The sequence below is a fragment of the Cutaneotrichosporon oleaginosum genome, assembly GCF_008065305.1.
Source record: "Cutaneotrichosporon oleaginosum strain ATCC 20508 chromosome Unknown ATCC20508_contig02, whole genome shotgun sequence".
Classification (NCBI taxonomy): Eukaryota; Fungi; Basidiomycota; class Tremellomycetes; order Trichosporonales; family Trichosporonaceae; genus Cutaneotrichosporon; species Cutaneotrichosporon oleaginosum.
The window spans coordinates 1,623,275-1,643,613 of NW_027072171.1; the positions used below are offsets into that span (position 1 = coordinate 1,623,275).

Below are 20,339 nucleotides of genomic sequence, written 5' to 3' on the forward strand. Positions count from 1 at the left end.
TGAGGCGGACCTGAGGTTAGCGCGTGCGAATGGACAAGAAGCGGGGAAGGTCAAGTGTCACGATCGTGAACGGACACGACGCCCGAGCGCTCCTGCACTGGGAGATTGGGTTTGGTGAAGAGCACAGGAGGGGCTTGCCGTCTTCACCGCCTCGCGCCTCTCCTCGGCGACGCTGAGGACGTCCCCGGCCTCGGACTTAAACTCCTGCGCACAATCTCGGTCCCTATCTCCCCCGGACGATCATCGCCTCGCGCCACACCTCCCCCGCCCCTCCGTCTTCTCCACTATCCCTCGCCCGCCCATCCAAACCAGCTCGACTCACCTCGTTGCGCGCGCTCACGCGCCAGGTAGCGTAGGTGACAGCGACGATGCCGGCGACGGCGATGACGGTGTTGCTAGCCCAGTTCCGGGGACGCGACCACCAGCCGCCAGACGGGCTCCACACTTCCTTCGGGAATGGGTACTGTGCCTGTAGGTTAGTTGTGATAGCTCGTCGGCGCTGCAAGACGCAAGACGTGGATCGATGCAACGTCCAGATCCAAAGGTGACGAGGACGGTGCGCGCCCCACTCATCCCCGCACCCGCCTGCGCCGCTGCGTGCGCGCGTGTACTCACTCCGCCGCCCTGCATGTCAGCTCGTCCCGTGCGTCAGCTCACCATTATGTTGTCTATCGATGAGGAGGTTGAGGTCGCTGTTGCTGCTGCTCGATCTCGGAGGTGGTTCGGGAGAGGTGTGAGTGGATGCGATAATTCGTGTGCCTACTTTGCGCATGCCTATGGGCTCAACAGGCAGCTGTGTGCCTACCGCAAACAAGTTAGGCGCTGGACATTGCCAGTTTAATCCCGTTAACCCCGTTTGAATTTTCGGCTCTACGGTTGGCTGCACTCGGCTGACCCTGGCGAGCAGTACGGTGGGGAGTGACGTGTTGCCGAGCCGAGGGCCGAGAGGAGAGGGGAGGTGAGGAAAAGAGCGCGCGGGGAACAAAAGCCCTCTGGCAAGCCTCCAAGCTCCGGCCTTGCCGGTCATGCGCTGCCAGCTCCCAGCTCGGCGACAGAGGACAGGGAGATCTACGCATGTCCATTGCGCGCGCGGCGATTCGTCGGTCTGTGCTCGGAGGATCCCGGGCAAACTCCCCCGTTGGCTGGTCTGGCTGCCGACTGGCCCACGGCCAGAGAGAGAGGGTACGTCAATTAAAACGGCTGCCATATGTAAACCGAATCATCCACTCCAACTTTTCCGCATCAGCATCCAACACATATACATCATTAAAAATGGGCAAGGACTCGTTCGCTCCCGGTGAGTACATGAGCATGGCACGCATGCACTGCACAGGCGCGGGTACGCACTGGCTGTCACCTTGGTGCAGCGTGGCGTGCGAGGCAGGTGGCTGGTGGGACGAGAGCGATAGCAAAAGGATCATCTCTGACACCCAGGTGACGTTGGCAAGGGCGCCAACCTCTTCAAGACCCGCTGCGCGCAGTGCCACACCCTCGAGGCTGGCGGCGCCCACAAGGTCGGCCCCAACCTCCACGGCCTCTTCGGCCGCAAGTCGGGCCAGGCTGAGGGCTTCTCGTACACTGCCGCCAACGTCAACAAGGGTGTCGTGTGGGAGGAGCAGACTCTCTTCGAGGTGAGTAGATTGGAGGTGCGGAGGGGAAGGGGCTGGGGGAGGGGCTTGGATGATCGGGGGAGGTGGGATTGTTGAGAGCGCCACGCAGCAGGGTGTAGGAGAGAGGGTCGATGGCAGCAAACGCTGTTCGCATCACTCTCCTTGCTCTGGAGCGATGTCTGATTCTCTGACTATGGCACTCTCATCTCACCTTTGTGCACCTCCCGCTTCCATTCCCCACTCCCTTCTCCATACCCATCTCCACCCATCGCGCTCCACACCCCGCATCGCTAACCCCCAGTACCTCGAGAACCCCAAGAAGTACATCCCCGGCACCAAGATGGCGTTTGCTGGCCTCAAGAAGGGCAAGGACCGCAACGACCTCATCACCTACATGAAGAAGGAGTGCTAAGCGTTTCTTCGCCTGTACTTCTACTAGACTGTATATGCAATGAATAGCTAGCATTATCGGGAGCGCGGCAGTATGCACGAGCAACTGTTAGCGACGAGCAGCGAGCTACGCAACGGCAAGCGAGCAAACAGCAGCGAGGCACGAGCAGCGAGCACAGCGAGCAGCGAGCAATAGTACCCCCGCGGCCCGCAGCACGGACTCACAAGCGAGGCGATACCCGACCGACCCGCACCGAGCGCGGCCACCCTGCGCGGTGTCATTGCCTCCCAGCCTCCGTGTCCGACTCGGTTCTATCCTGCGCTGACGCGCCTCCCGCCGTCTCCGTCTCCGTCTCCGTCTCCCAGCCTGGAGCAGGTCAAGACGGCAGCGGTGTCTTCGTCGGCGGCGCACATGACGCATGCCCCGGCCCGCGAATTGCCTCCGCCCTCATATCGGGCAGTGTTGTTTGGTCACGGGCGCCTGGACGTCATGGCCACGGCCACGGCCAGCCCGGCCAAGCCTAGGACGTCGGGCGTCGGGCCCGACGCACGGTCCCCGCCCAGCACGGTGGAGCTGGCTGCTGACATCAAAGAGCTCCAGTAAATAGATCATAAGCGTTGAAGATGCCAACTAGTCCAGGTCACAAGGTCACTAATTGCTACAGAATCAGCTCGCTTCGCCTCCAAGCTCCTCCAGTGCGCAAGATACCGGCGTTCTCGTTCGGCGTGTCGCGCGCTTGTGCCGCTGATCCCGACGGCGAGCGGTGATCAGGCCACTAATCATCGTCGCTGTGTGGCATGAGCTGCTGCGTGGCTGCGTGACTCGGTGGCTAACACCGCACCCAGACGACCGCCGATGCGCCTCTCGAGGCAATCGATTCAAGTCCTCTGCTGTCCCACCATGTGGAACTGCTCGGGGAGCGTCGACGCCTCCGTGGGCGGCTTAGGCGGCTTGAGAACGTTGCAAGGACCCTCGACATGAGGTCGTGAGCGGTTTCGTAGGTCCCGGCGAGACAGTATTGGGCTTTGCACACGTTGTCGCCGCAAGACTCGTCCTTCGCCATCGGCGTATCGCTATCTATCACATGACACTATACAGAGCCCCGCGGCTCACCCTCTACCGAACGGAACGGCCGGCGCCCCCGCTCTAAGGTGGGGGGTCCGGCATCGGATGCCGGAGGTAGGCGTGCTTGAGCGCCTCGTTGACGTCGATGCGGTTCTCGGGATCAAAGTCGAGAAGGCGGATGATCAGGTCCAAGAACAAGGCATTACCCGGGCTCGTAGGCGGGATGATGTCGCGTAGATGCTTGAGGCCCTTGACAAACTTGCGGCTCGATTTGGGCACCGTGGGGTTTGGGAAGTCGATCCGGTTGCCCTTGAAGAACTCGGGCTTCTTTGTCCGCCCACGGTCGATCATGCGCTGCGGCATCTTCCCCATCACCACCTCCATCATTGCCAGGTGCTCCAGGTTGTCGTGCGTCTGGAAGAGCGCGTCGCCCGTGAAGAACTCGACGAGGATGCACCCTATTGAGAACATGTCGCACGGGTACGACCATGACAAGCCTGAGCGTTAGAAGGAATGCAGAGCAAACGAAGAGCAGGCGGAAGCCCCGCTCGCTTGTGTACTCACCCAGAATGATTTCTGGCGCACGGTAATGGCGTGTGCTGACGACCGATGAGTGGTACTCATTCTCAAACGTCGCGCTGCCAAAGTCGATAAGACGGATCTCGGTGTTTCGCAGAACTGACTTTGACCGGGCGTTTGCACGCTAGCATGTAAGCATTATGTTGCAGCAAATGACTCACCCTTGGCCCGGACAACCTCGATTCGTTGCTGACCAAAAGAATATTTTCTGGCTTCAGATCGGTGTGCACTAGTTTCAATTTGTGCAAGACTGCGTGCGTCAGCATGCTTCTCCTTCTCCTCTGATGCGCCCCTCGCACCAGCGTCGTCCCACTCACACTGAACGCTCTGTAGCAGGCTCCTCGCAAAATCCTGAATGTGTTTTTCTGGGAAGGGCTGGAAGCCGTTGATCTTCAAAAAGTCGAACACGCTCATGCCGTACAGCTCAGATACCAGACATGGATGGTTGCGGAAGTCAAAGTACTCTGTAAGATGGATGCACTTGCTGGGCGAGTCAGCTAGATTACCAACGCGATTGCTCACTATGCGTTGGTCGGGTCATTCTTCTTGAGCGTTTCAAGGACGCGGATCTCAATCTTGCTGGCGTCGCGGTACTTTTGCACCGCGCGAATGACCTTGATTGCGACCTTCTTTCGCGACTCGATGTGACGCGCCTCGACGACCTTGCCAAATGTGCCTTGGCCCAAGAGACGAACGATTTTGTCTACCATCAGCACTCGCCTTTCTGCTAAAACCAAACACTCACATCGTCCGCCAATCACATCATCAGGCTTGACAATGTAGTGACCTTCGGGGTCGTCCCATGGAGGGTGCGCTGCTGTGCCAGAGGCGGTTGAAGTCGCAGCGGCATGCTGCTGGGCGGGTGCAGCGACTTGCTCTGGTTTGCTTTGTTTTGCCGGTTGACGTGCAGCGGGCTTTGCACGAGCCTTCTTCTGAGCGGCCGCGGCCGCCTCGTCCTCTTCGGCCTTGCGCTTCTTTGCGGCCGTCCCGTTGGCGGCCCCATTGGCTGCGGCCCACTTTTCGGACGCAGCAGCGGCCGCAGCCGCCGCAGCTCGCGTGTTACGCTTTTTAGGAATGGGGCTGGTGCTGTCTTGGATAACAATAACCTCCTTGGGTTGGCCGTATGAGTCGTAGGTGTGTTCCGCTGTCCATCCGTTGCCTTTGGAAGGCACCGTGGATGATCCTGCTAGTCGTCGCGACGACCGCGTGGATGTGCTAGCCGGGGTCGTTGTGACGGTAGCACTCGACCCACCCGCGGCGGCAGCTTTTTTCCTGGGCGGCATGGTATGCGCGTCAAAGGGCTGAGGTGACTGCGTGTAGTTGAAACGCAGAGGATTCGGGATGTCAAGAGGAGAATTACCACGGGTGGTTGGGTGAGTCTGGGATGCTCGGGGAACAGGAAATAAGGGGGGAGCGGAGAGATAGGCGGGCGAGATGGGGGCGCCTGTCCGGGGATGGGTGTGCGAGTGTGAAGTCGCCGACGTGGATGTACTCGGCAGCGGGTGATGCTGGGACGACGAGTAGTATGCGTGTGGTGGGGGGTGCGAAGCGGACGCAGAGTTGCCGCTGGTGGGTACGTCACCTAAGGGGCTCGAGAGATATGGGCGTTGGTGATACTCGTCGGCCTCTAGAGTGGGCGGGAGGGGCGGCCAAGGCTGTCCCGAGTAGACGGCGGTGAGAGGTGGGTGAGGAGAGCGGAGGGAGCGGTGGTCGTTGAGTGGAAGAGGCGAGGATGTTCCAGATGATGGATAAGGAGGCGCGAGAAAGGTTTCACGACGCCCTACAGCTGCTGATGCAGAAAGCGGAGGTGGGGGTACGCCTGAAGCGGAGTATGGGCCTGGAGAAAGACGAGGTCCGGCGCTGCGTGGAGGGTGCAAGTGGTGGCGAAAGTGAGCTGCCGAGTGCGGCGGAGGGACAAGGGGAGCGGACTGCGGCGCTTCGTATCCAGACCTGCCCGAGAAGCGGGGGATGGAGATTGCAGGCGGTGGGAGGGCGCGCGAGCCGAGGTGTGAGGGCGGGGGAAAGAATCCACGCGAACGAGGTGGGGACGAAGGCTCGCCGCCGCCGGGTGCCGAGTGGGGGTTGGGACTTGGGAGGTGTCGAGACGATGTCGCGGCGCTTCCTTCTGGCGCCGCGGAAACGGAGGGTGCGCTGAGACGGCGAAGGGGTGGTGGACCTGCGTGAACAAAATCGCGAGACGAGCCCGAGGAAGAGGATTCCAAGGGAGGTCGGCGGTAGTGATCGTCGCGAGAATGCGACTCGCGAGGGTGGTGGATGTCGCGGGGGTGGGGGGGATAGGGAGGAATTGAAAGGTCGTAGTCGTAAGTTTCAAGACGATGAGCAGAATGAGGAGGAGGTTGGGGAGGATGATGCGGATGGGAGTGAGAGTGCACCTGGTGCGCCGGGTGGTGCACTGGGTGCGCCGTCGAGTGCGCGTTGTGCGCCGGCGAGTGGTGATGCCCAGGCTGATAGAGGTGGGCGGGGGAGGGATACTTGTCCTTGTTGTCTTGGATGGGTTCTGGGTGGAGTCGCTGGCGAGAATAGTGCGTCTCCATGAGTCGGATATGGCGATCCGAGTGGGACGACAAGAAAGGGACCGTTCGAAGAGCCGCTTATGGAGAGGATGGACTTGAGGCGGGAGAGGAGGGGAGGAGGAGGAGGAGGAGGAGGGAGCACAGAGTGGTGGTGTTGAGAGGGTGACGAGTGGGGAGGGGATGGCGATGAACGACGACTGCGTACTTAGCAGGGAGGCAGCCCGGCAGCCAGGCAGCAGGCAGGGAGGGTGGCAGGGTGGTGGTAGGCGGGCGCGGTAGAGCGGAGGCGGGGAATGGGTGGATGTGTGTGTTTGGGGGGACCAGGGAAGGCGGGGTGTCGGAGGAGAGGGAGGCTGGTGGGGGATTTGGGAGGGTAATATCGATTCACAATTTGAGTGGGTGATTGACCGCGTAAAACGTGCAACTCGCAACACTCGTCGCGTTGATCCTGTTCTTCTGTGCTTTGTAATTGGCCTTGGGCGCTTACGCACGTAGAGCGAGGCGAGGCGCGAGGCAATTCAATCAAAGGTGCTTTTTCCTGCTTCCTGCGATGGAGACTGCTCAAGCTGCCAACACCCTCGGTGGCCGACGCTCGCAGCTGCCAGTTGCCTGTTTTGTGCAGTTTGTGTTCGCCGACGGAATCAGCGGAAGCAATATCCTATTACGACTGTGATTAACAGTCCTAATCAAGTGCACGATCAATTAGCAAGCAGTTGAGCCGATCGTCGTGGCGAGTATGGTGGATTCCTTAGTTGGTGGCGGTGGTTTGGGCTGTGTCGTGCTTTGCGGTGCACGATTCGTTTGAGCAAGTGAGCAGAATGGGCGATGCAGACATTTAACTAATGATGGAGGCGTTTCGTTGTCGCATCTCCCGTCAGCCCGTATGCCCGTTTGCCCCGCCCTCCCCCCCCCGTGGCCCGTGGTCACTTGCGCTAGGGGTTACATGTACAAACTGGACAAGCGCTGTCCGACTCCCAGCTCCCCCCCCCGCTGGTCCCGCTCGCTCATTATTGTTGGTTAGCGCGCGTTACAACAGCATTCAACGATGTATCCTCCTGGGCCTCCGGCCTCCGAGGCAGCTCTGGCAGGTCAGTACAGTGCGAATCGCTGCATACATCGTACCTTGCCTTCCAGGTCCACATGCCGCTGGCCGCTGGCTGGCCGCTGGGCCCATCCCCCTTCACCTTAATAGCTACCTGCCATCCAAGCGTACTTACGCACCAAGGCACAACCCTCCCCTTATTCCCTCGCCCTTTCGCCCCTCCTCTCACCTCGCACCGCTCGCTGCTATACTTTCACTTCCCACCCATCAAGCTACAATGTCACGAGTGACATGACCGGCTGGGCCACCATGTCTTGCACTTCTCCGTGACTAGAGTACATAAACATTTAGATCTAGACATGGTGGGGTTCGTCGTTTATCATCGCGTTCATGAATAGTCGTCACAGCACTCTCCGCTTCCTGCACTCAAGCTAGTCCGCATCGCGGCGGCTGTGGAGGAACGCGTGCCGCAGGCTAGACTCGACAGCGAACTCTAGCCACCCCGGCGCTGACGCCCGATGACTGTGCGCCACTGTTCCAGCTCGTGCTGCGACGCCGCTTGGATAATATACGAGTTGGTCGGCGTGTACACGGTGAACGCGTACCTACGCTGCTGTTAGTTGTGTGGACGCACGCTCCTCGCTCCCTCGCGTCGTAATCTCAATCGAGCCATCTCCACGATCAAGATAACGACGTCCCATTCGGCTTCCCGACCGAGCTTTTTTAGCCGCACTCACCCCAAGCAACGTTTCCACGTCGGGGCTCGCGACAACCGACGCCTGCGACAGGTTGATAACCTGTGTCTCCCGCTTGTTAGGCTCCGGGTGAAGGTGCAGATATGGCGATCGCAGCACTGCGCTGGCATCCTCCCATCTGTTGGTCCGCGAATCCTTAAGGAGCGCAAGCGCGCCCCGTTTGATTACGCTCTCACTGATATTATTAGCTTTCTCGTCCTAGCAACACTCACTTTGGCGTAATGAGCCGCACGGTAGGCACCAGTCTTGGCTCAATGTCTGGCACCAGCTCGCGCAAACGCTGCGCCATCTCTTTTTCCACTGCGGTCTCGCGCTTGACGTCAAACTCGACGCGTGTGTCCATCTCGCGCTTCCAAAGAGATAGACTTTTGGCCTCGAGCGCGCGTTGACCCGTCTCATCACTCTGGGACGCCGCGACGTCGCCGATGTGCTCTAGGACGACGCGTGTGGTCTGCACTTCGGCGAGGGCACGCCTCACACGCACGAGATCATTGTACTCGCGCACCAGAGCTATGCTGCGTGGTCGCCAGCCGCCGAGAATGGCCTCGTTAGGCACAGGCTTTTTGGAGGTGTCCAGGCGCCACAGATCCCGTGCTGTGCGTGCCAGGGGTGGGTTGAGATCTACACCGAAGAGCGCGATAACGCTGCTAACAGGACGCGGGCGCCAGATGTTGCGGATACTGATGCTAGAGCGGCGCGAGTCGCGGCCGATAATTTTCACCTTGATATCCATTGTAAACACTGCAGGTTCGTCGAGACGCTCGACGTCCACCATGAAGGTGAGACGTACAATAGCGTGGTCGTCTCCTCTGGTCCGCCGATCAAGGTGAATGCAGTGGTGTGCGGCCGAGTCCCATGTCCCGCGCGCCAGCAGCCGGCTGGTTCCATCCGACGCATAATCGACGTGCGAAACAAGCTGAAGCTCCACGCTAGAGGCCGGCACCTCCACAGGCTGCTGTTCTTTGGTCTGGACACGAACATGGGAGGCGCTGGCATGCACAATGCGCGTCCACTTAAACGCCTGGCCGGAGGCGTGCTTTAGGTTCACGACCACTTGTCGCTGAACGCCCAGATGCAAATGCAAGATGTCGTCCTCAACGTCGGCGGGCTTGTACTCGCCATCGTTGCTCATCTCGTGTACCTCAATCGAGGCAAGCACATCATGGTGTTCCGTTGAGGCCACTTCCATGTCAGCCTGCCTCATCGTAGGCTTGCCATCAGCTGTCAGCTCGCCGTTGGGTGTGTCGGGTGATTCCTTTGACGCATCGAATCGTTCCAGACGCTCCAAATACGAGTTGCGTACCCGCGCGAAAAACTCGATAGTCGCAAAGCCCGTTTGCAAGTGCGATACCAAGTCAGAGGTAACAAGCACTGATAGTGTCCTTCGAAGCTGCAGGTGCCCAGCCGACATCTCATCGAGCTTAACGGGCAAAGAGGCGAAAGTGTCCTCAGACGCTATGGGACCGACAAGCGACGACAGCCGCGTCTGTGCGTGCACCTCACTAAAGTCCGCTGAAGTGAGGCCCCTCACGAGGTCTACGGTCACGGTGAAGCCAAACTTGTGATTGCTGAAGGGCTGGCCACGAATGACAGGCCCAGCCGATTCCGGAGTAGCAACCCCGGAGCGTGGCACCGTCGAACACTTGAACTCGACTCGGCATGAGCCAATCGCCTCCATTGTGTACGCGCAGAATATCGGTACCGTAACCGCGTAGGACAGTTGGCTGGCAAGTAAACGCAGCGGCACATGCGAGGCTCCAATGTACGAGAAGCTTGGGGTGGGGTCGTCAGCGAAGGGGGCGCGCACGCTCAAGTGGACAGAGTAATTCGGCCTGTCCTTGACGGCGAGGACCTGACGCATGCGCGCGAGCTGCTGCTGGAAGCGACTCGTGTTCCAAGTGTACACCGCTGGTTGCGTCAGGGCTTGTCCTGGAACTTGCTCACATGTCGACTCATGGTCAATGACCTTGATCATCACCCGCGCCCCAGACGGGGCTGAGGGATCGGCAACGTCGTCAAATTCGATGATGCCTCCCAGATCGTCCAACGCCGACTTCGCAGAAACAGCTGGCCCGTCCATGATCGTGAAGTTGAACGAAATTTTCCTGCCCATCTGGCGTCTGTACCGTCAGCACTTCCGTCCTTCTCCAGACAGTCCGTACGCGATGATGTTGGCCTCGCGAACATCCGCCGCCAAGTGAAGAAGTTGCTCGGCCATAACAAAGTTGCGCAACTGCTTCCACTTCTCCACGGCCTTCCGCACAAGTACAGTCTGCGGCATAGACCATTCCTCCTCTTCCGACATCGCCTCCCCCCGAGCCCGACTGACTGCGGCCTGCGCACGGATACGCTTGACCTCCAACGCCAGTGTGCGCAGCTGCTTGGTCATGAACTGCTGCTCAAGCGACTCGTCGGACAGGCCTGACATGGCCGAGAATCGTGCTGCCGGCGAGGCCTCGCTGCGGCTGGTGCTTTCTGTCCCCTCGGTTACCTGGTCCCGGCTCTCGCTGCCGTTTTCCATGGCTAGGGGGCTGCCATTGCCCAGCTGGCCCTCCCACGGGTTGTTGTCGACCGAGTCGTCCGCGATGGAGTTGGCGAGAAGCCGCGATTCGATTTCGGCTGTCAAGTCTAACCTACTGTCGGGCCGTCCACGAAGGGTGCGAACTTTGACCTGCGGTCAGCGCGCTCATGTGCCAACCCACGATATCGTCAAACAGCTTGTCCAAGTCGCGGTCACCTAGGGCCTCAATGTCGGCCGCCTCACGTCGCGCAGCCGTCCAGTCCATAAGTTCCGTTGGTGCGGGCGAGTCGCAGCGTCCAGGTGTCCCAGGATCCCCGTTCGTCACGTTGCCCCACATGCCGGACATCCGTGTGCGGTGAGCGCGAACACCTGCTGGGTCCTGCCTGTCAGGTTGCAACCCTTTAGTTAGAACTCACGTTAAAGCGGAAAACATGGAAATCTCCTAGAATGACCCGGAAACCATGCTGTAGCTTAACAGGCTTAAAGTTAGTGCGACGCTTATGGCTGCCTCCTCACTGTGCTGGGAGGCACGCGCTTGCCGTTTACCTGCTTGTCAGCTGGTTGCAAGCATTGCGGCGATACTCACGAACGTCCGGGCATTGTCACAAGCTTCGAGAGTGACTTGCCCCTCGGAGTTGATGAAGCGGCAGTGGAGAGCAGTTATGTTCTCGCCGGAAAGCTTGATCTGTGTGCAAGTGCTCTCGAGATTGCCCACGACAGTCGTGCCGGGTTTGAGCTGGTAGACAAGGCACTCGGACATGAGCGGGTCCTCGTTGAGATTGACAAGTGATGGGAACTTCTGCGGGGCATGGACGCCGACCATATCCTTGTCGACAGTGATACCCAGCTCCTCAAGCGCTTTCTCTCGTGCGACGTGAATAGCCTGAGTCGCAGCCATTTTCTCCTCCCAAGTGAGGTTGAGGTCCTCCATAAGCTTCTCGGAAGCCTGTAGTTGATCCTGCAGCTCGAGTTTTGTGACCCGCTTGATCTCTCCGTCCTTAGTCTGATAGGTGACGATTTGCTTCTCAGGCGGAATCGATGGGTCATAAGTGTCTTCGGACAAACCTCCGCCACCAGACACGGAGGACACCCTGCCACGCAGTAGCTCGAGCTCCTCCTTGAGCTCGCTAAAATGTCAACTTTGATGCTTCATTACGGACCCACCGGATGAGCTTGGCATTTGGGTCCTCGTTGACGACAGCGTGTGTGCGAATACGCTTGGCAGCGTCGGCATAGCGCAGTGTACTACGCGTTAGCACACATCGAAAACCTCGCCTACCTTAGTGTCTCGTCGTCTGTGATACGCGGTCAGTGTCTGTAGTATAAACGAAGTCGGGGACTCACAGTCCGCCGGCCTGAGCGTTAGCGCGACTGCAATTGCAACGCGACTCACGAGATTGCGGCAATCATTGCCGTCTTGGAGTTACCTCCCAAGCTCTCCTTCAGGAGCCATGTGAGGACCGAGTCACGGTAGGGCACAAACTCCTCCTTCTTCTTCCTGCCCTTTCCCTCAGACGCATTGGCGAGGGCAGCAATGACCTTGCCGAGTGTCGTGAGCGACTTGTTGATATTGGCACCCTCCTTGAGGCGCGTTCCCTGAAGTCAGTGCGGCTGCACATGGCACTTACCGTGGCGCCAGTTGATGCTTGCCGTTCACTACCTGCCAGGTCGACGAGCGAGATCTTGGACACTTTCTCGCCAACCATCTTGGACTGTGGGTCCCGGCGTTTTTGTGTGAGCTGAGACATCAGCGAGCAGCACAACGCTGACCTACAATAACGGTAAACACGGCATGCGAGCGAGACGATGTTTCGTTCATGTTAGTCGACGCAACTGTCCTCGCCTGCGCGTCAGCCACAGCCGCCGGCAGACACATGCCTTGTTGCCCTCGTCCATGAGTGTCATCATCTGGGCATCGTTCTCAACAACGAGCTTGCTGAGGTCCTCGACATACGGGCCGAGCGACGGGTGCTCGCGCACCTTGAGATTGCCCTTGTTCTTGGGGTTCAGCAGGTCGCGCACCCTGATGTTAACGCGGCTTGGACTTCCGCACCACCGGCCTCCACCCACTTCTCGTTGTAGATCTCGATGTAAGACACTTCGACCGAGTACGTCAGATTTGGATCCTTGGCAGCCTGCTGCTCGACGCGGCGGAACAACTCCGAGGTTGAGAGCGGGATGATACCCTTGTCGCGCCCATCTGTAGCCGTAAGCCTGTGCGGCGACCGAGCCGCAATTCAGAAGACGCACATCCCATCATTGAGTCTGTGCATGTTAGCGAGTGTGCGCGCAGATGGCTAGCGGCTGGTCCAAACGGGGAGGCGATCGCAACGGCCAGGCCAATGGCCATGGTCGCAGCCGCCCCTCGTCCGCAGCCCAGCCACGGTCTTGCACACTCACAACTCTTGCCACTGTGGGTGGAGATCAGTATCTGTCCGAGGAAGCAACATGCGGGATGCGACGTGCGATCTTACCTTCCTGTCTGTCCATCTGTTCCATTAGCACCGCTCGCTTCAGTCGCACGCTACCGCGAGCGAGTCAGAACCCACATGCGAAGATACACGTGTTGAAGCCTTCGAAGCTATGGTTGAGGAGCTCAACGCCGAGGTCGTCGAACAGTGTCTGCTGACTCGCGTACCGTGGGTCATCTTTGGACGAGGCTGACCAGTACGACTTGTCTGGCTGTTAGCGTTGCACGGGTGTGCAGCTCGGCGACAGGGCCGCAGGCGGGGCCGCGCCCTCACCAAACGAGAACACCTGCGGCTTCTTCTCGATCGCGCGGGCGCTAGTCGATTGCACCTCTGGTGGGTCGAGAATGGTGCGGTTACCCTCCATGCGGATGAGGGACTTGGCCCCTCGCGCGATTTCTGGTTGTCAGCACCTGCTGGAAGTAGACGCCGTGCGGCAGCGGGCGTGCCATGGCCTACCTCGCGAGTTGAGAGGTCGGCATCTGGAGCATCAGCATCGGGGGAGCGGGAAAGGTGTGACGGGGGTGGAAGAAGGGAAGGGTGGCGCACCGTACGACGACCTTGATGTTTCCCCCGCCGGACATGGTTGAGTCCGGGGGTGGTCTTTGGAGGTGATGGCGATATTGATGGAGGGAATGGCAACAACAAGATGAGGATGCAGGTGATGGAGGTGATGGAGGAGGAGGAGGGAGTGTGCTGAGAGAGTGCGTGCATGATCAGGATGCATGATACAGGATGCAGATGGCAAAGGCGAGGTCTGAGCGTGGCATCCTCGTTACCCCGCAATTGACGAGTATGCTCGAGCCCAAAATCCCAAGGGTGAGTATTGTGGGGAAGACGCGCCTGACTCAGTGGATGCGTCCCTGGAACCAATCCGCCATGCCCCCTCCCTCCTCCATCCTCTATCCTCGAGCCCATGCACACTGGTCTACTATCAACTTCTCTCTACTAAGCTATGCGATATTCATATCCAAGCAGAGCGGATTACAGAAGGCTCGACACTAGCTCACTATGATTCCTCGAAAGGTGAGTTCACCCGCCTATCGTATGGCTGCTAACAACACTAAACTCAACGGCACCCCCTCACGCTTCGCTTCTAGTGCTTGGGGAGCTCCTTCTCGACGTACTGCGAGCCGATGTAGCTGCGAGAGTTAGCCTACAGTTGTTAAAATTCAGAAACGCTTACCCCTCGAGACCGGAAAGAGCAAGAAGACCCGCAGTCACACCAGCGACAACCTGGTGGTCCCAAGGCTGGACGTCAGCATCATTTCAAGATTCCCTCAAAGCGATGACTCACCTTCCGCCAGTCACGCCATGCGTAGTAGCCAACAGCAGTAAGAACACCGACGTTAACTGTCGCGTTAGCTTGCTCACTCATGAATAACATGTACTCACGGATACCGGCAAGGCCACCGAAGACGTTGGGACGCAGAATGACCTCCTTAGCCTGGAGGTAGAGGCGCGAGCCCTCGCGCTTAGCACGCTCAGCCTCGGCGCGGCCCTCGGGAGTGTCAAGGTACGAGTCCGCAAGGAAGCTCACGCGTTAGTACTCATGTCTTTGATGATAAACTTACCCCTCAACACCAAAGAGAGCAAGAGTGCCGGCGACAGCGGCCGTCACGTTACGGCGGTCCCAAGGGAGGTTACGGTTCTCGTACGCCCAGTAACCCATGCTGCCAAGGAGACCAACGTTCACGATACCCATGAGGCCACCGAGGGTCCCGGGACGGAGAACAACATCCTTGGTCTTGGCCCAGAGAGCAGCGGCAGCAGTCTCAGCCTCGTCGAGCTCAGCCTAACAAGTCAGTTACCGTTTCCGCACGTCGTGTGCGTCACCACTACCTACCTTGGCGCGCTTCTTGAGCTCGCGGGCCTTCTTCTCAGCCGAGTCGGCGGCGCGGTTGATCTTCTTGCCAGCCTCGTTGGCAGTGTCCTCCAGCTTGCCCTTGGTCTCCTCCCAGTCCTTCTCGGCCGAAGCCTTGGCCTGCTCCCAGTCGTCTTTGGCGTCAGAAGTGAGCTGGTGGCAAGTCAGCAAAGCTGTTATGAATTGCCACGATTACGGGCTTGTACTCACATGGGGCGCGGGGTCCTCGGGGGTGGGTGGCCCATCCCGCAGCTCCTGGCTGGGCTCGGGCATCTCCCCAGGTGGGACTGCAGGCCGTGGTTAGCCCCGCCAGGGCACATTGCCCGAGCTTTCCCAGGCAAAAGCCGCCTGGGTTGGGCCGGGCGGGGTGGAGGGGTTACTCACTGTTGTCCTTGGTCACTTCAGCGTACGACATTGTAGATTAAGAGTGATGGATGAGTTTGATGGAAAGAAAGAGAGATTAAAGAGAGAAACGAGATGTTGATATGAGAAGAAGGAAAGAGAAAGCGGGCGATGATGTCTTTGTGGTAAGAGGGGAGCACCGAGGAGGGCCACGATGAGGTGGGAGGGCCGAGGAGGCGAGGAGGGAATGGGCGGCGGGAGTGGCAGGGATTGGACGACAATCATCGATGACGCTAACAGGTAAAGCAACGGTCGGCGCGGCCGCGCCTCCGCCGCGATCTCTTCCGCCTCCAACCCACGGTGGGAGCTAGGTGCCTTACGCGTTTGCACCGGAACAAGCCAGCAGCCAGCAACGCTTTGCGCACCGCCGATTGCATGCGCATCTTGCCGGCCGGGTGACGCCAGCGGCGAAAGCATGTGTCCATAGTAAATGACTGGTCGCTGCATCACTGGCTCGGCTCCAACGGCAAGCCGCGCGCCGCAAGAGCATGAGAGCTGAGTGATATGTGGTGGATCGCAGCCATCAGAGGGGCCGAGACCTGCACGCGTTCATTGTGACGTCATTTACATCAGCCCGCATTGTCACACCCCTAACGTTCCCATCTCAGGGCAACAAGAATGACCCAACCCTGCACGGCCAACAACTCACCGATCCCAAGCGCCGATCACACCGATCATGTGGCATTCTTCGGATTCCCAACAGATCACGTGACTGTTGACGCACGTGGGAGCCACGCTATTCACCGAGCACGTGACTTTTATCACTGTTTGGATCATGTCATGATCAGACTTCGACGCGTCTCACGTCTCCAACATTACCTCCCATCCTGTCGCCGCGTTCAACCCTTCAACCCACTCCAGCGTGACCGGCCCGGTCCTCAAGCGCGCCTCTCCAACGCCCGGAGTCATTAATATCTCCTTTGCACTCCAATACGTGTTGTCACTGTCTCCTCCCCGACTATACTGGCTTTTGTGAAGGGAGCTGCACGTCACCTCGCCCCTTCCCTCGTCGCCTCGAGGGAAGGTCAGGTAAACTCTCAACTCCTGGCAATGCTCTTGTCGGACGACGACATCGGCGGCTTCAACAATCCAATCTACTTATCAAGTGGGTCCTCAGGTACGCCACTCAACGACGCCGCCTCAACTATCTCGTCACTTAGCGATATGGATCTCGAGAGGGCGTTGAGGGAGCTGCGGGCCAACGACGCGCGAAGTGGCAATGCCAAGGCCGGCCCCTCGCGCATTAAGCCTCCCACAGCTCCACGCTCTCCCCGTGCTGCTGGCAAGCGTCGTAGGATCGACGAAACGCTTGTTTCTGGGTATGACTACTCCGAGCGGAGCAAGAAGAAGGTGCACCCAACAGCAACCGCTTCTCAGTCTACCCTCACAACGTTCATTAAAACGTCGCCTAGCAGTAAAAACAACTCTCAAGGCGATATTCGTTTGGGCGGACCCTCACGGAATGCGCCTTCTTCCGTTGTATGCCAACCCTTCCCCAAGACCGCCCCGGGCAGTCAGCCAGCACCTTCGAATCAGCCCGGCAGCCAATCGTCATCTATAAGGAAGCTAGGCGGCTCATCAATTGAGGATGCCATTGAGCTCGATTCCGATTCCCCCTCTAACCCGCAGCCGGCATCTCGAGGCCATGGTTCACGCCCCTCGTCGCGCTTGCGGTCTCGGCCTCCCTCCGTGCAGGTCAAATCAGCGACTCCGAAAAGGCAACGATGGAGGCCGAACAACAGCTCACTACCTATTGTGGTGTCCGACTCTGACGATGAGATTCCTGCCCCACGGCCTTCCCAGCGAGGTTTGACCTCCACATTATCACCTCAGAAGTCTCTGAGAGATCAGCGGATTCTCGTGCCGGAGACCATCGTCTCACCGGTCCGGGGGCGCATACTAGTTGACGAGACTGTCCCTCCACGCCCTCGCAACACCACCACAATTGCGACACAGACAACTCTCGTCCCCGACTCCGCCGTGTCTTCTGCAGGTGCTGTTGTCTGTGACGACTCGGTCTTTCCAGAACCTGGCCCACTTCGTCGCCACTGCAGGAGTCGTTCCGCCGTGACCCCGGAAGAGCGGCGCGAGCGGCAAAGGCGCGCGAACCAAAAGGCCATGACACCCGCTCCCATACCTGAACTTCCGTCCATCCTCGATGGTCTCGCCAAAACACCAACGCCTAAGAAGCCGGCGCCTCGGGAGACGGCTCCGCCGCCTGATTTGAACCCCTCCAGGCGCCGTCTGTTCACCGCTAACCTCGACGACGAGAGCTACCGACCCAATCCCGGCACTGCGTTTGCTCGCCCCGTCAAGCCAGCCAAGGTGGCCGCTTACCAAGCTAGCAGACCCCGGCGCAGCGTTCCGGAACAAGGCAAGTATGCTCTACCCGCGGTCGACACCCCGATTCACCAGTGGCCATCAAAGCCGGGGACCTCACACAATGCAACCTCGAGTAAGCGCAAATCGACTGAACACCAATCCAAAACTCCGGCCCCAATTGAGCGCAAGTCGAAGACGCCGGTGGCGGCCCAGCGTAGATCCAAAACACCAGCGGCGACGGAGCGTAATTCCAAGACGCCGATACCAGCTGAGCGAAAGTCGAGCACGCCTACCATCTCGTCCCGGAATCGCACTCCCGCACTGCGGACACCTTCTAAGGCCGTCGCAGGTCTTCACTCCCCAGCGAAGGCGGCACCGCACAAGCAAACGTCTCTCGCGCCGATCGCGCCCAAATCTGTTACTCCTTCTCGCACGCCTGTCACTTCGCAGCGGCGGCGCTCTCGGTCTCTCTCAAGTTGCTTGACTCCGCTCCCTCCAACTCAGCTGCCAGTCCGCAGTCCTGCCAACATTCAACGTGAACCCTCAGCTTCCAGCCCGCATACATTGCCGTTAGAGGTCGAACAGTCGGCATCACGCAAGGGCGGCGAAACGCCTGGCGCGGTTGCCCAAGCCCTCCCCCTGGAATCTGAGGCCGAAGGGGCGGGTTCCGCCATCCACGACGACGATGACGGGTCAGACTTCGGAGTGAGTGCTGGCAATATAAGCGGGGTGCTGACTTTCAGTTGGACATGTACGCCGACTTTGCACAGTTTGCTGGCAGTCCTTCGACACAGCCACTTCTCAATACGCCTTCAAAGTGCAATCTCATCAGACCCAGTAGCTCTCCGGTTGCTATGAAGACGTCCCGCTCTCCGATGGCCTCCGAAGTGGGAGTCGTGAGCGGGATCGGCCCTTCCAGTCCTTACCATCACATCCCTAGATCGTCTGGGGCGCGTCTGAGGTCGTCACAGTCGCCACTGTCTCCCACTGCGCGCCTGCAGGCCGAGGATCATCAGCGTGAGCGCAAGCTGGCAGAGGAGCGCGAGCATGCGCAGCAGGCTGCTGCACAGCGTGAAGCCGAGAATCGGGCGCGGTTAATGGCCATGAGATTCCTTGAAGGAGACAGCGATCAATCTGACGACGAGCAGGAGATTCGCTTGTCGCAAATCTTTCAGTATGTTGCGCACCGCTTTGAAAGGGTAGTCATTGACACACAGGGACATTGCCAGAAGCCCGTCACCAGGTCCTAGACGCTCCACCAGACAGCGCCACTCCATCTCCAAGGTCTCAGACTACACTGAAGACCTACCTCAACGACCCCAGCTCTCGCCCAACAACAAGCACGCCTTGTTGTTCAAAGAGCTCGACCGCGATGTCAAGCGCGGTACGACCACTGCGCATATTGAAGCGGCGTGTTCTGCTTCTGCAAGCCCAGAGCGGCGCAAGCTCGACCTTGCGAGCATCAGCGGCGTTGACGGCCAGGTGCTGGCGGAGGCGCGGCGCGTCCAGCTGGAGGCCGCCCGAAAGGAGGAGCAGGAGGCAGTGTATGCGGTATTCTGGGAAGATCTCAGGCTGGCAGAGGAGCGACCATTGCTACCATTCTGCTGTGCCTACGAGGACCCTGCTGTGGAAATATTGGAGGAGGTTTACGACGAGTCGACACTTTGCCAGCTCATCTCTTGTCTCCCCATCCCGGAATCGACTGAGACTGTCCTAAACCAGTGGCTTCTCGAGTTGGGTGAGTCCGTGCTCGACAATCGATGCTGACAGGTTCAGCCTTTTGTGCTCACGACGAAGAGCTGGCTTACACTGCTTTGGAGCGCGTGCTTGAGAACATTGCGAGCGCGAGGACAGAGCCGGTCGAGCCTCCGGAGGGCTTGTTTACTATGATGACCTCGGCTTGGTTTCAGCTCGGAGGCAAAGTGAGACAGTCAGACCGACATTTCGGTCGCGTCGCTCGCGACCGGGCCACCGCAAGCTCTTACATCTGCCGCATCGCCTCGACTGCAGCGAGGTTGGTAATGAGCCTTGGTATTCGCTGACCTTAGCAATGGCTGGCTTGATGCTCAGTGCACGGGGCTGATGCTCTGCCACCTTTCCATCCTCGCGAGCGATTCCTCGACCAGCGCGGCTCTGAGGCGCGAAATCGAGGCGACCTCAGCGGTCCTGTTTGAGGCAGCCTCAAAGTCTGACGAGTACAGTCACATGATTGCGAAGCGGCTCACATCCCTCCCGCTTGTCCCTCAAGTTCGCGCTCTACATACCCTTGGGCAGAGAAACAGCGCGACACGCGCAGCTGTGCGGTGGGTTGCGGCGAGCTTGTTACTCCCAGAGGATTTGGAGGACGCCACAGATGGCAACCTTGAGCGCCCCAGTGTGCATCACATCGTGCAGGCCCTTAACTGTATCGAGGATGAAATCCGCTCCGAGGACGCTGAATACGGACGCATCAGCAACCTCCTGGCACTGTGGTGCGCCGGCCTGACCGATATCGACGACGGCTGGGCCCGGGACCCCGAGGCCAAGCTGTTGGTGCAAGACACTGTGCGAGTGCGGGACCTGGTGCGCGAGAACCCGGAGGACCCGGCGACGAGCGAGGTTAAGGGCCGCCTGCAGCTTTTTCACCACATTGTGAATCTGCATGTTCAGGCTGCCACCGATCGTGAGCAGCGCGCTCGTGTAGCAAGCATGGGGCTCGAAGTGGGTAAGATGGGACAGACGAGGCTGAGCTTTGGGTTGGGGGAGAGTAAGGACAACGAAGAGTGATGTGGTGCAAAATTACGGGT

At 59.2% G+C, this 20,339-nt stretch overlaps 5 protein-coding genes across 5 annotated transcripts; 2 read left to right on the top strand and 3 right to left on the bottom strand.

Moving 5' to 3' along the window:
* Positions 1-1,272: 1,272 nt before the first annotated feature.
* On the top strand, positions 1,273-2,022 carry COLE_02340 (uncharacterized protein; the record flags this gene model as incomplete). The annotated part of the gene is made up of 3 exons (XM_018425721.1): positions 1,273-1,297; positions 1,435-1,631; positions 1,912-2,022. 3 exons carry the CDS (start codon positions 1,273-1,275, stop codon positions 2,020-2,022), a joined length of 333 nt encoding a protein of 110 aa, XP_018281282.1.
* A 1,125-nt stretch (positions 2,023-3,147) lies between these two features.
* Positions 3,148-4,928, bottom strand: COLE_02341 (uncharacterized protein; the record flags this gene model as incomplete). The annotated part of the gene is made up of 6 exons (XM_018425159.1): positions 3,148-3,563; positions 3,631-3,769; positions 3,807-3,895; positions 3,963-4,129; positions 4,168-4,348; positions 4,391-4,928. The coding sequence occupies 6 exons, from the start codon at positions 4,926-4,928 to the stop codon at positions 3,148-3,150; spliced, it is 1,530 nt and encodes a 509-aa protein (XP_018281283.1).
* A 2,786-nt stretch (positions 4,929-7,714) lies between these two features.
* On the bottom strand, positions 7,715-12,405 carry COLE_02342 (uncharacterized protein; the record flags this gene model as incomplete). Its single annotated transcript, XM_065626205.1, has 13 exons — positions 7,715-7,831; positions 7,959-8,151; positions 8,189-10,096; positions 10,139-10,647; positions 10,679-10,876; positions 10,914-10,976; positions 11,014-11,043; positions 11,084-11,624; positions 11,662-11,769; positions 11,891-12,093; positions 12,126-12,236; positions 12,272-12,340; positions 12,376-12,405. The coding sequence occupies 13 exons, from the start codon at positions 12,403-12,405 to the stop codon at positions 7,715-7,717; spliced, it is 4,080 nt and encodes a 1,359-aa protein (XP_065482474.1).
* A 1,656-nt stretch (positions 12,406-14,061) lies between these two features.
* On the bottom strand, positions 14,062-15,244 carry COLE_02343 (uncharacterized protein; the record flags this gene model as incomplete). The annotated part of the gene is made up of 8 exons (XM_018426414.2): positions 14,062-14,107; positions 14,152-14,216; positions 14,263-14,318; positions 14,361-14,500; positions 14,540-14,760; positions 14,812-14,982; positions 15,040-15,116; positions 15,214-15,244. 8 exons carry the CDS (start codon positions 15,242-15,244, stop codon positions 14,062-14,064), a joined length of 807 nt encoding a protein of 268 aa, XP_018281285.1.
* Positions 15,245-16,281: 1,037 nt separating this feature from the next.
* On the top strand, positions 16,282-20,319 carry COLE_02344 (uncharacterized protein; the record flags this gene model as incomplete). The annotated part of the gene is made up of 5 exons (XM_018422218.2): positions 16,282-18,258; positions 18,297-18,727; positions 18,771-19,291; positions 19,330-19,567; positions 19,602-20,319. 5 exons carry the CDS (start codon positions 16,282-16,284, stop codon positions 20,317-20,319), a joined length of 3,885 nt encoding a protein of 1,294 aa, XP_018281286.1.
* Positions 20,320-20,339: the final 20 nt, after the last annotated feature.